This window comes from Brienomyrus brachyistius, chromosome 17, assembly GCF_023856365.1.
Source record: "Brienomyrus brachyistius isolate T26 chromosome 17, BBRACH_0.4, whole genome shotgun sequence".
In the NCBI taxonomy this organism is placed as follows: Eukaryota; Metazoa; Chordata; class Actinopteri; order Osteoglossiformes; family Mormyridae; genus Brienomyrus; species Brienomyrus brachyistius.
Window position 1 is genome coordinate 17,002,531 of NC_064549.1, and position 17,099 is coordinate 17,019,629.

A 17,099-nucleotide genomic window follows, 5' to 3' on the forward strand; every position below is an offset into this window, starting at 1 on the left:
CACTCAGTCACTGCCTATCCCATGCCACACCTTTATTACACACACTGTAATGCACTCAGTCACTGCCTATCCCATGCCACACCTTTATTACACACACTGTAATGCACTCAGTCACTGCCTATCCCATGCCATACCATTATTACACACACTGTAATGCACTCAGCCACTGCCTATCCCATGCCATACCATTATTACACACACTGTAATGCACTCAGCCACTGCCTATCCCATGCCATACCATTATTACACACATTGTAATGCACTCAGCCACTGCCTATCCCATGCCATACCATTATTACACACACTGTAATGCACTCAGCCACTGCCTATCCCATGCCATACCATTATTACACACACTGTAATGCACTCAGCCACTGCCTATCCCATGCCATACCATTATTATACGCACTGTAATACACTCAGTCACTGCCTATCCCATGCCATACCATTATTACACACACTGTAATCACTTAGCCGCTGCCTATCCCATGCCATACCATTATTACACACACTGTAATGCACTCAGCCACTGCCTATCCCATGCCATACCATTATTACACACACTGTAATCACTTAGCCGCTGCCTATCCCATGCCATACCATTATTACACACATTGTAATGCACTCAGCCACTGCCTTCTGTGCTAGAGCCTTCCCAGTTCCACCATTGCAGTCAGTATACAAACACACAGTTGCACTTTGATGTTACACTGCTGTACTGTATATCCTTTCTACTTGCAGTTTGCTCATTTATAGCCTATTTACATTTTTTATATCTTATATCTTGTGTACCTCTTTGTGTTGACACCTGGAACAAGAGCAATTCCTTAAACACTTGATACTTGGTGAACAAAGATTCTGATTCTGATTATGATGGACTTCCACTACCGCTCAGCCAAAAATAATAGCAAAATGGACCCTCTGTACCCTACTTTACTGATTTCATCCTGGTGTTCCAATAGCCTTTTGGATAAGAAGACGGCAACAGTCAAGTCTCTCTCAGTGGTGCAGAGAAGGTCCATTGCTGAAAGACCACGAAAGACAAGCTGTGAGATGGCAGATGGATACATAAATATGACAGTGTGTGAACTTGTGCCTTTTCTCCAACCTTTCAGGATGTTCCTCCATTGTTTGGGCTTGATTTTGGGGCTGTTAAGGTTGGCCAGCACTGAGAGCTGCTGGCTGAAGCCCTCAAGAAGCTGCTGGGCATTTCTGAGCACAGTGTCACTGGCCGGGATGCTCTGGGCCAACTCCTCAGCCTGTTGCAGCCATTCGCTGACTCTCCCCTGGGCTCTCTGCACCACAAACTACCAACTCCCAACAGTTACACACTTTTATTGTCATTATTTTTTCATAAATTATGTCAAGATTTATATATAATATTGATCATGAAAAGAATATTGATATAATGTTTCAAGCATAATCGAAAAATAATATCATACTGCTGCACCTTCTTGAACATGAGAAGTTTCCACTCCTGGATTTGAGCTGCGCAGACACTGAGCAGTTCCCACAACCCTTTGCGTGCCTCCAGCTTTATCTTTGCTGCCTCCACAAAGCTCAAGTCCAGTGGCTCCCCTAACAGTTAAGAGAAACCTGGTAGGTTTGTGTCACACATTTTCCATTAACATAATAAAATTCTGATCTGATAAGACAAAGCTGACTAATGACTCTCATTTACCTCTGTTGTACACTGCACATTTATTACAAAAAATCTTACCAATAAAAAAAAATTACTGCTATTTTTATGACACTAGATTAGTGGGGTAGACATGTAATATAGTACCACACCCAGTTCACTGCATAGTAATTTTCATGATTAAATTCAGCTATGCAAGCCCACCCGTGCCCAAAGGTCACCATCGTACCCCTGAGCATCTCACTGCTCCAGCTCAGCTCCTGTAGGTGTGCTGAAACAGCGTAGAAGTGCTTGCAGAAGGAGTCCAGCTGGGACACCATAAGGGTGGCCATTTGGGAGGGATCCAGATATGGACCTGAAGTTGCCTTAGATAGCAGAGCCTTCAGCTCTTGGAGCAGAGAGTGGAAGGTGCTGTCCAGGGTGTTGGACAGGAAAGGCAAACGGTCATTCAGTTTCTCTGCAGCGCTTTTTAGCAGGAGCTTAAAATGTTTCCACAGGTGCAGCAACTGTGTACAGGACAGAGAACGCACAGACTCAGAGACAGCAGACATCAGTGATACAGAAAATCCTATACATAGTAATATAGAAAATAAAAATTAGTGGTGCAGTCCACAAGAATTGCTGGCAGAATGAGAAAATGTATATATGTCTCTCACTAGACAAGCTATGCATAGATGTATCATTTTTACTGATCTGAAACCAGCAGACAAGATACCTGCTTCTCCAGCTGGGCTTCCTCTGCATTCAGAGCCCTATACTGCAGATGGAGAGTCTCCTGGAGGGAGCGCAGCTGCTCCATCTGCTGGTCAAAATCATTGGACATTCTCTGGTAGCGCTTCACCTGGATGTAGAAGTAGGGTGAGAGTAGAGGAGTAATGAGCAGGGACCCTGCGGGATGGGCTACGGTAGAGAGGAGCGAGGACAATCAGGAGAGAATGAGCTGAAACTACAGAGCATTATTCTGGAAGTGGAACCATTTACTGCAAATTTTATTCAGACATTTTTTCCATTAGTCACTGGCCAGCAGGTTTGTGCACCATTCAGAAATGAACTGAAAAATGGCACAGAAATTCAAGTTCAACTTTATTTATTTATTTAATAGATACTTTTATTGATCCCCATGGGGAAAATGTCTTTTTTTATGTCTCCGTCAGCTTGCTCTTTGTAGAGTCAGCTGTCTGCGAAGGGCTGCCATCTATTGGGGCATCCAGGGGGCTGGAGGTTAAGGACCTTGCTCAAGGACCCGCAGACGTGCTGAGGCTGGGTTTGAACCAGCAATCTTCAGATTACAGGCACACAGACTTAGCCCACAAAGCCTCACGCTACCCACAAATTTGTGAATCTGAACTAAATTTGAATTATGGTTGAAAACTGAATGCTGAATTGCAATTTGAATTAAATTTAAGGAAGTAAAATTAAAGTAGAATTGAAATAAACTCGTATACATAGTGCATGTGCAGCTTTTGACAATGCACCTTAACATCCATCCATTTTCTGAAACCGCTCATCCTATTCAGGGTCACAGGGGTCCGGAGTCTGTCCCAGCCACAAGGAGGAGGACAATGACTCATGTGCATTGTTTTGTTTTTTGCTGTGGTTCTAAGGTTGAACTGACAGACAACATTTATTGTTCTGCACATAAGGAAATAGGAGAAACTACATGAAATATATAAATTGTAATTGTAAACATATAAATGTATACTTTAATTTGCTTTTAATATACAAAAAATTGTTAATTGTTAATAAATTGTTAACAGTAATAAGAAAAGATTATATATCTGACACTTGACTCAAACCCTACAGGTACTACTGACTCCCGTTTTAATTCAACAAATGACCTTTGCATCATCATTTTTGATCCTGATTAAATTTTGCGTGGGAATTACCAATACCTTCCAGAGATCAGATTTGTTTTATTATTATCTCTTTCTTTCACTGTGTTTTTTAAACTTTTGCCCAAGTCTAAATTTCTTTTTTCAAAGTTCACCTCACAAGTTGCATTTTCTTTGTATTACTTTTAGTTATATAAAGAACAGTGTATGTTTACTACTTGTATATAAATTACTGACCTGTTACTTGTTTTGATTTGTGATATGAGCACATCAAAAGCGTACAAGTTATTTTAAAAAAAGCTATTTTTGAGCCTCAAAAAAGGCATGTGGGGGGAGGGGTATATTTTTTTCAATTAACAGGGAAACATTCTTTAGTTTACTCAATGCTTATACTTAATCTTGCATGATGAAGGAGAATTTCTCAGAAAAATACCCCCAAAACACTTAAAGCAACACTGCAGGTACAATTTAGGCTTCAGTATTTTTTTTAAGTTCAGAGCTCCTTAACTCCAATGTTCGTTTAAATAGGAATACATTTTTTGTTGTCTGAAAACAGTATTTGCATAAATATTTGCAATATTTAGAAAGTTACAGCTAAAAAACACACTAAATTGTCATTTTTTTTGCTACCCACAGTTTAGAAATTTACTGTAAATGTAAAAAAATACAAATAAATAAACAAATGAAATGAAAAAATAAATTAAACATAATTCTGAACTGTGGCGTATATGTTAATTCACATGCCAAGATAAACCAAGATTCACATATCAAAAATGGTGATACAAAAACCTTTTTAGAAATTTGTTGAATTAAAATGCATCGGCCCTGTCGATACACATAAACAGTTGAATATGCAAAACAATAAATATGTGCTGAGGGAAAAGAGGGCAAAAATAAACCAAATATACAGCGACAGAATAGGCTAAGAGTTACAATGTTTCTCTTACACTCACATGCAGTAAGTCCACTTTGCTCACTCATACATGTACTAGAAAGTAAATTCCTGTCTTGTGCGTTTCAATTGAATTTCTTTTAATTGAGATTAAAATGTAATTTTTCTTCTTGTCATTCCAACTGAAATTCCGATTCAACATCCTGTGGAGTGAATTCTGAATTCTGAATTTTGCACATCCCTGCTGGCCACGCTTCGGTGGGCTCGTGAGCTACACTTCAATCTTTCATGCATTGTTTTGTAAAGATTTTGCCGTAACAGCACTAGGTGATGCAAATTCAGCAGATAAAAATGGAATTACCATGCTGGCATAGAGAGTGTAGTTACTGACGTCTGTAGGCTCCATCCTCAGGTCCTCCACAGCTTTGTTTAGCTCTGATATCAGGCTGTCTGACCGCTGCTTCAGCTCACCTACCAGTAGGATTAACATATCCTCCTCAATGGAGCTCAGCACAGGCACTGAGGAAAAGATAACATTAGGTAAAAACAAAAAGATTGGACCCTTATCATGGTTAAGTCTTCCTCCAGCAGAGGCAGCCTACCTATCTTCTCCAGAAGGTGGGAAAAGTGGACTGTCAGCAGGTTGTTGGAGGTGATGTAGAATGCAGGAACAGACAGTAACTTCTCCTGCCATGATCGCACCTGCAGGACCTGCTGCCCATAGTGGTCGCAAGACCTCAGGGCCTCCATCCTGGCTCTGCTCCATTGGCTGGTGAACAAATGGATGTCAACCAGCCAGGAGTAATCCTCACACATTTGCAGTACTTCCACCAGAGCCTCCTGGACAAAGGAGGAGCAAATTGAGGACTTCTCATATTTCAAGATATAAAAATTTTAAGTATACACTACATTCTATATAGACTCTGGCTTGCCTGTGTAATTTTGGCCTGTTTTCGCTCAGCTTCCTGTGTGTCAGCTTTGAGGCTAAGCTGCCATTCCAGCTGATTCCGAAACATTAGATAGTACTGCTCTCCTAAGCTCTGCTCTTCCTCGTGCAGAGGGTTAAGCTTTGGCAGCATCAAGCTGGGAGCCAGGGAAGCGCAGGGCTCTGCATTCATGGGAAAAAAACCGTAACACTCAGCAGACTGTCAGTGTCCATAGGACCTTAAAAACAAGGGTTCCCAGTAGGGACCTGAGTGGTGAAACATTGAGAATCTTTATCTGATAAACTAACAGATCACTACCATTAGTTCTGAGCTGTAAACAAACACAGCATACCTTTGGTACCTGAGAGACCACTAATGCTGTCGTCTGGAGAATCCCTGCTACTGTCAAAAACCTGCAAAATCACAATATCAGATGCATATTTCTGCATTTATCAAGCTATTTTTCCACTCACTCTCACTCATTTTTAGCTTACAGTACCAGGAAGGGCCGCACTCACCCTGACGACATATAAAATTGTGTAAACGCATTATTTTTCAAGAAAAAGTGATTAAATTAAAAACAATTTATAACTTCTCATTAGAACAAAACTAGCCCACCTAAAATGGTTTTGGCATTCTGGCAAGTGGAACTTTTTTTAGGAACCGGAAATTTCTCTAGTGTTCCCACTGCAGGAATTCAGCCACAATTGTAGTTCCTGAACCTTATTTTTAAGACCCTACTTAATTGATAGATAATCCGCAAATATCAAATAACTAATGGAACGACTTGTTCGTCCTCTGTTGTTTTGGGGTTGGTGATCTAGTTTCGTATGAAATTCCGAAGTAAAAATCTATGAGCTTTTTGCATCTTCCATGCCTATTTAGCATAAAGGTCACAGTTCCTTGTTGTGCAATTGAGATATCAAAGTGGCCATGAGCTACAAACGTTCCCAGTTGAGATGGCCCAGGAACTCAGATCCAGGAACCATGTTCCCAAACTTTGGTGGGAAGACCCCTTACTACAAGACTAACAAAAGAAGAAAAAGTTAAACACAGTAAAGCTCTTAGTGAAAATTTCAATCCAAATGAAAAATGCGAGAGACTACAGAATATAATTTTTTTTTCCCTGTAATTAAACTATTCAGGTATAAAATAGTACAGGTGAAATTCTGATTTCACCTTTGCAGCCAGCCAGCTGTGTTACATGTGGACTTCCATGGTTGTGGAGGTGCTCATGGTTCAAGCAGCTCAGGCAGAAGAAACATCTTGATGTTATGAAATCTTTAAGTATTTGGGGTGAGAGTCACATTCTAACAGGAGACTCACCCGTAAGGCAGAGTTGCCCACGGAAAGCACAGCACTATGCAGGGCTTCCTGGAAGAGATGCACAGGTGGATGGAGGGTCAGCTGACCCGAGGACCCAAATCTCAGTTCTGCCTGGAAGAAGCTGGCTTGCTGGGGCTGCCGTCTCTGCCAAGAGCAACACCCACCAACCCATTATCAACTGGAATTTCTAAGATGCATATCATTACCGCAGCGTTTCCCAACCCGGTTCCTCAGGGACCCTCAGCCAGTCCAAGTTTTTGCTCCCTACCAGTTCCCTGACAGACAGTTCACATTTTTACCCCTTGCCAGTTGGTTTGGGAGCTAGGAGAGAGCAAAACCATGGACTGTCTGTTGATCCCCAAGGACCGGATTTGGAAACATGGAAATAAGAACATAAGAACATAAGAACATAAGAACTATACAAACGAGAGGAGGCCATTCGGCCCATCAAGCTCGCTTGGGGAGAACTAAACTAATAGCTCAGAGTCGTTAAAATCTTATCTAGCTCTGATTTAAAGGAACCCAAGGATTCAGCTTGCACTACATTATCAGGAAGGCTATTCCATACTCTGACTACACGCTGCGTAAAGAAGTGCTTCCTTAAATCCAGCTTGAAATGTTCTCCCGCTAATTTCCACCTATGGCCACGAGTTCGTGTATTTAAACTAATGCTGAAGTAACTATTTGGTTGAACAGCATCCAAACCTGTTAGAATCTTATATACCTGGATCATGTCCCCCCTCAATCTCCTTTGCTTGAGACTGAACAGATTTAGCTCAAGTAACCGTTCCTCGTATGACATTCCTCTAAGACCAGGAATCATTTTTGTGGCCCTACGCTGCACCTTTTCTAAGGCCACAATGTCCTTTTTAAGATATGGTGATTCCATATGGTGAAATATGTTTAAATTGTATTTGTTTCAGATGAAATGCAGACTACAAATTTTGCAGTCTACAAATTAATTTAAAGACTTCAACTACAGATTAATGAAAGATTAGTTTATCTATAATGTCCCCATAATCTGTATTTTATTCACCACCATTTATTCTCCCTTTACCTTTAAGGCATTGATGACAAATGATTTCACCTCTGAAGAGATGATTGTGACAAGGTTATGGACAATCATTTGATTTGCCAGAGTGGCCATGTTTCCAAGTCGCTGCAACACGTGATTGGCTTGACCAAGTTCCTTCTGCAGGCTGCGCAGTTGTGCCTGCTGATGGTGCAGAGAATGTCTGTCCTGGTGGATATAGAGGCGTTCAACATGCAGCTGAAGATCTCGTTTTGCTGCATAGCTTTCCTCCCAAACCTGAGGTTTGCCGTTGGAAATGGTGTACGAAAAGAAGCAGGGACATCGTTATTATGATATTTTGATATATTTTGATTTATTGAATACCTGGATTGCTTAACATAACCTTGTCTTGGGTTTCATAGACCAGTAAAAAACACATGTTGCAGTAAGCTCAAAAGTCTTTCAGTGAGGTATTGCATGTCTGTTGTAGGCAGGGACGGATTATGGGTTGTGTGGGCCCCTGGGCAAAACGTTCGCGAGGGCCCCCCCAGCCTCACCAGCACCACCACCACCACCAGCACCACCACCACAACCACCACAATTCAAGGGCCCTTGACAGCCAAATGCACTCCTTATAGGGTCAGGGGCCCTTGTAGGCAGAGGATCAAAGAATGTAGGCCCTCTAAAATAGACAAACGAAAATACATTTTTGATAAGCGTTGCAAATTGTTTTGGGCTAGGGGCCCCACGGGCCCCTGGGCAGCGGCCCCGCTGGCCCGGTCCGTAATCCGTCCCTGGTTGTAGGTTGAAAAGACAGACATAACAAACACTGTATGGGAACACAACCCCCAGGCCGGCCTCCCATACAAACACAGCAAGCCAGGATTCAGCCAATCCTGAAGATAATGTTCATTTTACCAGGTGCAGTATGAAAGTTTGATATTTCAGGAGCTTCGCCAGCATCCTCCGTGATTCATGGTTTTGTTTGCCGAGAATATTCTGGAAATCCAAAAGCGTGTAGGTCCTGGAGGCATCCTGAGGTAACCAGTGCACCTGCTTCAGTTCCTCAATAAGCCTTGAATGAATATCAAACACTAAGAAAAGTCAAATATTTTAAATGGCTTTAAAATGAGTTAAATACTCAGCAGAAGCACAGTGGTGTCAAACAATATTCAGTTCATCTCATTTTGTTGTGTTGCAAGGGCAAATTAAATCATAATTAAATGGGATTATTTTTCTACTGATATTTTTACGTAGCACCTAACAACACATGAAATTCAAGTATTTATGTTTTTAAAATTATATTTTAAAACTGACTTTAAATTGATCGTGTATGTAAAACAGTAGATAAGACCTGGCACACTGTGATGAAGACCAAGGAATTGTCTATGCAATATCAACATAGAATAGAATAGAATAGAATAGAATAGAATAGAATAGAATAGAATAGAATAGAAAAGAATAGAATAGTGATATTTTATTGATCCCCTTGGGAAATTTTTTTTTGTGTTTTTGCCAACCCCATCTTGCTCTCCATAAATCACACAGACACATACAGTATACAGCTAGCCTGAAGGACATAGCTCAGAGTCAGCCAGCGTGCAGTACCCCTGCAGCTGGGGATTAAGTGCTGTCGAAGGTGTGCAGTGCCAATTACGCCAGTTTTTGGAAAAGAGCAAGATGAATGTCAAGAAAGGAAAACATTAAGTCAGGCTTGAAGTTTTCCAGAAACTATGGGACAGATCCAGGGACCTTTTGGAAGAAGATTTTGTAGCCTGATGAAGACAGAATTGTACTCAATGATCTAAACACTTCATAAGTCCAGTGTTTAAATTTCGAGGCACTGATTTTTAATTTACAGATAATCAATTCGCTCATATTATTAGCCTACTGCTACTGACAGCAAATGATGAGATTACCGCCATGTACCTGTTCAGCTGGATAAGTGCATCTCTGAACTGGGGCACAGCCATCAGCAGCTGCTTTTGCAGTATCTTGCGCCTGCAGTGAAGAATACCCTGTCGTATGGTCCTGCGCCAGCTGTAAGAAGCATCGGATAAGGAAACAGATATTAGCAACTGTACAGTGACAGTGTACAATGCCTTCAAAGTATTCAAGCCTCTTTACCTTTTCTCTAAAATACTGTATAATATTGTGTTGTAGACATTTCAAAATGGATTGAATCAAAACCAATACACGATGTCAGTGAAAACATATTTTTAGCATTTTTTAAAATGCATTTAAAAAATGTAGAAAAATAAATGTAAGAATTGAAAAACTGAGTTGTATCTTGCATGACAGCTGAAGCAGACAGACGTGGCTGTGGGATGACTATGGAGGGTGCGGGGATATTCACCAGGAGAAAGTCTTGCGTAACCTAAAGAGCCTGAAAGAGGGGATGTCCTGCAGCGCCCTCCACAGCCTGGCCTCGCGGTGCCACTCGGCCAGAGTGCAGAGGCCCACACAGCAGCCGTCCCGCACGTGCAGCACAGAGGTGGGGGAAAAGACATAGTGCTCATTTCCAGCTTGGCTGCGAGGGACCACATGCAGGTCATAGGGTCTGCAATCACAGCAGGATGCTCAGGACAGAAGTGTGGGGGATGCTAATAGCCACACAATGCAGTATGACTTTTACTAATGACCTTCAAAAATTCTAAAACAGTGGGGTGTTATATCAGCTCCAATTTTGGACAATGCTGACTGCTTGTATGAAACTGCAATCCTGTTCCTGCCCCTTCTTGAATTTGGTTTATCATTTATAATACTAATTCTCAAAATAAACCGTCTTCTTTATGCCAATCTAACAGGACACATCTTTAAATTAATCACATGTCCTGAATGAAAACTACTTAGTCACTGGTGAGTAACTGAAAGAAAAAGGTAAAAGCTACCTATGGGAGGTACCATCCACAACATTCAAGTGCACAAACTGAAACGCTCCAAAGTGTCTCCTTGTTGTCAAGATCTCCCACACTTCCATGCCTGTCAGAGACTCCATTTTAGGCTGGGCCTTCGGCCTAGATGAAGTGGCATCTGTAGGCTTCCCCAGTGGCACAGCTGAACCTGCAGCACTACATGAAATGTAAGGTGCTCAGTTAGTGACCAGGCTTTACTCAAAATCCAAACCTATTCCATACACAAACCACAATAAATCTTCCGTTCATCTTCCAACCACTCGGTATGGTGGACAGTGAATACTGCTCAATGAGTGAACTGAAAACTGCTACTTTTAATCTGTGCCAACTGGTGCAGATATGTCTGGTATTCAGGGGAAGCTGGGTGTGGCTGGATGGTTGGCTTGGCGCAGTCATGGCAATAGATGGCGCCAAACACTTGTTAATGGATTGCAATTATTATTATGCATTTTCACACTAATGCAAGCTGGCACCCAAATTAGCATGACATATATTCATGAGGTACAGCTTAACTGCAAAAATTCAGACATTTATCTTAAATTACAAGCAGATTCGTGTTCTCCATGTGCTCTAGTGGCCTCTCTGGTACTCAGGTTTCCTCCCGCAGTGCAAAAATAGGCGGTTCGGTGCATCGGTGCCCCTAAGCCACCCGTCATGTACAAGTGCAAGCGTGTCCTGTGGTGGACGGGAAACTATCGCATGCCCTGTGCACGGAGCTTCATGGGGACAGGCTCCCGCCCAACTAACAGGGAACGCAAGATATGCTTCAGTATATTTCCTTTTTGGATTTTTTGCCAGTTTTCGGCACTTGCTTCGTATCTCTCAGAAGCGTCACCTGTTTTTCTTTTCCTCCCTGTTAAATATCTGTCAATTTTGACTCTTTAAGGCTCTGATAGCAGTAAATGAGCAGTTGCTAATGGTACCGATGTGAATTCTCTGTTCCACCGTGAAAATGACTCCGAAGTTAAACATCAGTTCTGTACGACTTTCCCCCAGGTCTCTTCTGCCCCACCTGTCATGACTCCACGCCCCACACTTTAGAGAATCACTGCTGTAAATTAAAATTGTAATCTAAAACTTACTGTAACCCTAACATTATTGTCATGTTGTATATATTACAACATTCTGTCAATGTCACATAATAATATTACCAAAATATCATTTTAACACAATGTTGAAAAATATCATTTTACAATAAAATATTATTTTATTCAAGTGCTGTAGGCTATGTCTATACTACTCATGTACCATCCAGTCTTGAGCCCATGACCTTTGAGGTATACAGTGACAGTGACAGAGTCAACTGCTACTCTACCATGCCTGTTGCATAAGCATTACTTGTTGTAGCAGTGAGATAATGTTCTGGGAACATCAGAAAAACTGGACACTTTGAACATCTCCATACCTTAATCAGAATGTTCAGCCCCTGTAGTCCAGTGATTTCTAGGTTCATGGGGAAAATGGGGGAAATGACAGAAGCACCTGACCAAACCACAGTACCGATTCTCACTCACTCTGCTGCCTTCTGTGTCTCCTCCACAGGCTGGACCTTTACAGCATTAACAGGAATATCGACTCCCAGTGCCGAGGTCATCAGGTGGGGCCCTTCCGTCCACAGAGACTCCGCAATGGCCACCTCAGGGCCCACCTCTGCCACTAAGTGGGGGAGCTCAGCCAGAGACAGGGCCAGTGAGACAGGCGGCAGGCACCCAGTGGAGAGGCTGGGATATGCTTCTGAGAGGAATGCATGGGATGGATGTAGGTGGAAAGGATGCTCCTGTGAGCCCAGATGAGGTAAATGAGGATCTGAGCCCCCCCTGGGGTCCTTGATAGGGTAATTTTGGTTTTCCATTCCTCACAGAGAGTGTGCCTGCGGAGTCCAGCAACAAACAGCAAGGGCCCCTTCTGAGATATCTTTCAAAATAGGATTTTCTGGACTTGAACCCATCTAAGTGCATAGATTACCTGATTTCTGTGGGCAAAACTCAAGTTATTGTCAAAACACATCGCCAAGCCCACTGCAATAGAACAGGCAGAACAAAAGAGGAGATATCATGAGCCAGTTTTCAAATGTGCGTACAGTGTTATAATATTCGAGAAGCGACGGTCGGTGTTTTCCCGTAGCTCGGTGTGTTTTTTAAGGGCTCAGTACACTGTTTATACTTAAAATACTCATAATAATGATTACGTTATTACTGCGTAAGTCTTCCACTACGAACACACATTTAAGTAAAAAAAAGTCGTAGCAAAGTAAAGTTTAATTTCAACAATTAATTTTTATACAACTAAAGTATTTAAAATACTTTAAGGCAAAGTAAACATTTACTTGCTTTTAATCTTATTAGATCGGCTTGTATTCACTCACCGCGTCAGATACCAACGGGATATGTTAGTTTTAGTTACCATGGCACCGACAATACTACGGCAACACTGGTGGTTCATAATACTAAAGTAAACGTATTGCGGTGTCCTGCAGGACACACGACGCACGCGCGCGCACGCACGCGCACAATTTTGTAATTATATATTTGTAGGACTCTCCATTCAATTTTATGGGTAAAACTCTAATCCCAACATTCAGAGGTTTCATTCAAACCTATTGCAACAGATGCATAAAATCAAGTAACTGCCCATGCAGTCAGGATTACAAACATTTGTGAAAGAATGGGCTGTCCTAAAGAGCTCAGTGAATTGAAGCATGGTACTGTCATGTCTCCTTTACAATAAGTCAGATCCCTGCTAGATATTCCAGCTGTAAGTGGCATTATCGTAAAGTGGAAGCGTTTAAGAACAACAGAAACTCAGCCATGAAGTAGCAGACCACGTAAAGTAACTGAGTGCTGAGGTGCATAGTGTATAAAAGCCGCCAATTCTATGTTGATTCAAAAACTGCAAAAGTTCCAAACTTCCTCTGGAATAAATCCCAGCACAAGGTGTGCAGGGAGCTCCATGGAATGGGCTTCCATGGCCAAGCAGCTGCATGCAAGCCTCATATCACCAAGCGCAATGCCAGGTGTCGGATGGAGTGACCATGGACCCTGGGACATTGGACACATGTTCTGTGGAGTGACAGACCACTCTTATCTGTCTGGCAGTCTGATGGACAAGTCTGGGTTTGGCAGATGCCAGGAGAATATTACCTGCCTGACTGCACTGTTAAAGTTTGGTAGAGGAGGAATAATGGTATATGGGGTAGTTGTTCAGGGGTTGGACTAGAACCCTTAGTTCCAGTGAAGGGAGCTGTTAATGCTTCAGCATACCAAGACATTTTGGATAATTCTATGCTTCCAACTTTGTGGGAAGAGTTTGGGGAAGAGCCCTTTCTGTAAAGCATGACTGTGCCATTAGTGCACAAAACAAAGTCCATAAAGACTTGTTTAGGTGAGTTTGGTGTGGAAGAACTCGACTGGCCCCCACAGAGCCCTGACCTCAACTGCACGGAAAACCTTTGGGATGAACTAGAACAGAGACTTGTGCCTGACATCACAAACGCTCTTCTGGATGATTGGCCAAAAATTCCCACAGACAGACTGGAGATCCTTCGCAGAAGAGTGGCAGCTGCTACAGCTCCAATAAACAGACCTTTGTGTCCCCCCAGTTTCATGGACGGCCAGATATAAACGTCCTTACGCATTTTTCAGAGCTTGATGATTAGTTTTATTGATGAAGAAAAAAATGTAATTGTAAGTGCTGCACTAGATGTTATTCATTGGACTGTGTAACAAATTACTGATAACTATTTTGTGCTTTCAAATATGTCCAACAAGGCCATTCTCGCGAAAAACATAATCTATCGCATTAATTTCATACTTTGTCACCAGAGGGCGATCTAGGACTACATATTGCAATAAGGGCGCGAGGGTATCGTATCAATTGAAAATGTCCGCATTCAGTAGATTCCTTTGCTGTATATATAACAGAAATGTAGTATTGATCGCTGCTTATAAGTATTGCGGACGTTGTTGCTACATAATAGAATGTCGTTATTATCATTATACAGGTGAAATCAAGGACAACCACATTTTATCTTGCTCTCCTACAAAAAAAAACGCATATACACATAGAACAAATCTTGGGGGCAGAGCACAGGGTCAGCAATTTTTCTGCCCCTCCCTCCCCCCAGGAGCAGTATTTGGGGTTATATGTGGTTATATTAAGGTGATATGGTTACTCTGCTGCTCAAGGGACTTGACCTGGCAAGCTTTGAGACTAAACCTTAAGTTTTAATCCACAGAGCTCCACACCACCCAATATGTATGACTTTATTTTCTGTTTTCAGTGTTTCACACGTCACCATATTACCATATTCATCATCATTATTACAGCTGTTGCTGCAATGAAATAGGTTCATCTTATGGAAGATTGCCTATTATGCAACAGCCCCCCCTTCAGGTACATGAGAAAAATTGCTCATTGTGAACTTGGAAGAAACCAGCAGCAACGGGAGTGGGACACTGTCTCACATGTGTGTGTGTGTGTGTGTGTGTGTGTGTGTGTGTGTGTGTGTGTGTGTGTGTGTGTGTGTGTGTGTCTGTCTGTCTGGGCAGGGGGGGTCAGGTCCTGCTCTGCATGTGGGTAGTTTTCATGGTGACTTTGTGTCAGGCAGGTTTACTCCGATTTCCTCTTGTAGTCCAAAGACATGCAGTCAGGCTACTTGCCCGTTATTGTGGGCGGACATGGCATCCCGCGCTGCCTCGTGCCCGAAGCTGCCTGGCATGAGCTTGGATCTCGCTGATAGCCCTTCCAGGAAAAGCATTTGGGAGCTGAATGGATGGTTGCTCTATGTTGTCTGCAGTGTGTATTTGCTGAGATTACTGTTCTCTGTCCAGTTCTTCCTAGAATATTCTCTAGCTTTTCTGTAACCCTGCATTGCAGAAGTGCTCACAGATTATTATTATTATAGGCTTAGGTAATAACTTTATCTTGCAGCACTTTATCATTGATTAAATAAAGGTACAACAGGCCAAACCCCTTCTGGCAAAACTCCAGGCCGAAACACAAGTCCAGGCATTTTTATTTAACTGTGGGAAAGAAATTTTTCACTAAAGGGCTTTATAGCATCTGTGACTGTGGAAATGAGATTTTATTGTACACTTTACAAGTTTCAATACTGCATTTCCCCAGTGCTGTTTCTGAGGTATCACTTCTTGTGACAGAAAATCATTATTTCAGTGATGTTTTTTCTTGCAAGTTGCTTAACATGCACTTACTGGACCATCACTGTCACAATCCAAATTGTGTCAGACTAATGAATTCACTCATGTGCTGGCATCAAAATGACTTTGAAACCCTATTGACCTTTTGTCATTGTACTACCTAATTTAGTTAAAATTACCCATATTCATAAACACAGAGACAATGCATGTAAACAAACCCAGGCCTGTTACCTCATTGTGTCACTTCAATTCCAAAGTAAACCAAGTCAGTTTTGTATGAAACAGATATTAAAATATAATGGTTGCTGTTAATTCCAAATGATGCTGTAATCGATATTTTGCAGGCAGGCAGCTGTGACTTAGCAGATAACAGCTCTGCATCTGGGTGAACTATATGTGAAAGCATAAATCAAATCATAGACAGTGAAGTGAAGTGTCTATAAAAATGCAGGGTACCAGTGGGGGGTGTGACAACAGCAGTTAAATGGTATTAAGTCATGTGAGGTCTAACGACTGAAAGCCACTGATGAAAGCACCAGACTGGCAGAAGCCTGAAAAATCAGCAGATGTAACCCTCTGCTTTACAACCAGACTTTTAACCAAATGGTTACAAGTTAAAAAGTCACTACTGTGACTTGAATTACATCTGTGAAAGGCCTTGCCAAGACTTGCACTGGATGAGTGTTTATGGGGAATTAATGCTTCAGTAAACATTGTACAGATAGATAACAGTGTAAAACTGCAAGGGTGATGATACACGGGGCAACAAATTTCTATTTGAAAAATTTTGATTGGCAGTGGGCAACTTTTCATGGTCATCCAGATGAAGATATGTTGCCCTTTGTCTCGCTGGCTAGCAATTACCCGGCAACATTGCTCAGAAAGTTGCCTTGTGTATCATCACGCATATATGCATGCAGCTTTGTATATAATTCTCTATAATTCTCTCCAAAACTATGAAGTTATGCAGCACAAATTTTGGAGATCTATCCATTAGCCACTTATCCTGGACAGCGCATTGGAGCCTGTCGCAGGCAACACAGGGCACACGGCTGGGTGGACTAGGCTGGGATGAATACATACACATTCATAAGACACACATTTAGAGACACAGGCACTACCCAGGTAAGAATGTCCAACTTACGGACAACTCATAATGACGAAGAGACTGCTAAAGCCCATTGTATAAAAAAATAGGTCAAACACAATAGTTTGTGATAATGAATACACGCACTCTGTTGTGACACTCGTGAAAATATTGCACAGCTTCGGCAGTTTCTCAGCTTGAGATACAGTATAGTATTATATGTACTTTTACTATTACTGTATAATTATTATCATTATTATGTACTATATTATTATTCTTCTGACTTGCCTACAAATTCGAGGCAGACTTAGACA

The 17,099-nt window shown here is 41.8% G+C and overlaps 1 protein-coding gene across 7 annotated transcripts in view; it reads right to left on the reverse strand.

The window, feature by feature from the left end:
- LOC125711543 (dynein heavy chain domain-containing protein 1) overlaps positions 1 to 12,957 on the reverse strand; it is a 34,102-nt gene extending 21,145 nt beyond the window's left edge. For 4 of the 7 annotated variants that reach the window (XM_048980537.1, XM_048980538.1, XM_048980536.1 and 1 more), the window contains exons 1-17: positions 12,908 to 12,953; positions 12,057 to 12,560; positions 10,519 to 10,698; positions 9,984 to 10,187; positions 9,557 to 9,667; positions 8,546 to 8,702; positions 7,673 to 7,924; positions 6,616 to 6,759; positions 5,642 to 5,702; positions 5,296 to 5,471; positions 4,966 to 5,203; positions 4,725 to 4,882; positions 2,355 to 2,480; positions 1,869 to 2,145; positions 1,451 to 1,578; positions 1,109 to 1,307; positions 933 to 1,024 (exon numbers count right to left, since the gene is read on the reverse strand). In XM_048980537.1, the coding sequence (XP_048836494.1) occupies positions 933 to 1,024; positions 1,109 to 1,307; positions 1,451 to 1,578; positions 1,869 to 2,145; positions 2,355 to 2,480; positions 4,725 to 4,882; positions 4,966 to 5,203; positions 5,296 to 5,471; positions 5,642 to 5,702; positions 6,616 to 6,759; positions 7,673 to 7,924; positions 8,546 to 8,702; positions 9,557 to 9,667; positions 9,984 to 10,187; positions 10,519 to 10,698; positions 12,057 to 12,394 (2,841 nt within the window). In that variant the 5' untranslated portion in view covers positions 12,395 to 12,560; positions 12,908 to 12,953. Of the gene's footprint in view, positions 1 to 932; positions 1,025 to 1,108; positions 1,308 to 1,450; positions 1,579 to 1,868; positions 2,146 to 2,354; positions 2,481 to 4,724; positions 4,883 to 4,965; positions 5,204 to 5,295; positions 5,472 to 5,641; positions 5,703 to 6,615; positions 6,760 to 7,672; positions 7,925 to 8,545; positions 8,703 to 9,556; positions 9,668 to 9,983; positions 10,188 to 10,518; positions 10,699 to 12,056; positions 12,848 to 12,907 lie in introns of those variants that run through there. The other 3 variants (XM_048980535.1, XM_048980533.1, XM_048980532.1) reach the window with 3 other exon arrangements.
- Between the last annotated feature and the right edge of the window lie 4,142 nt (positions 12,958 to 17,099).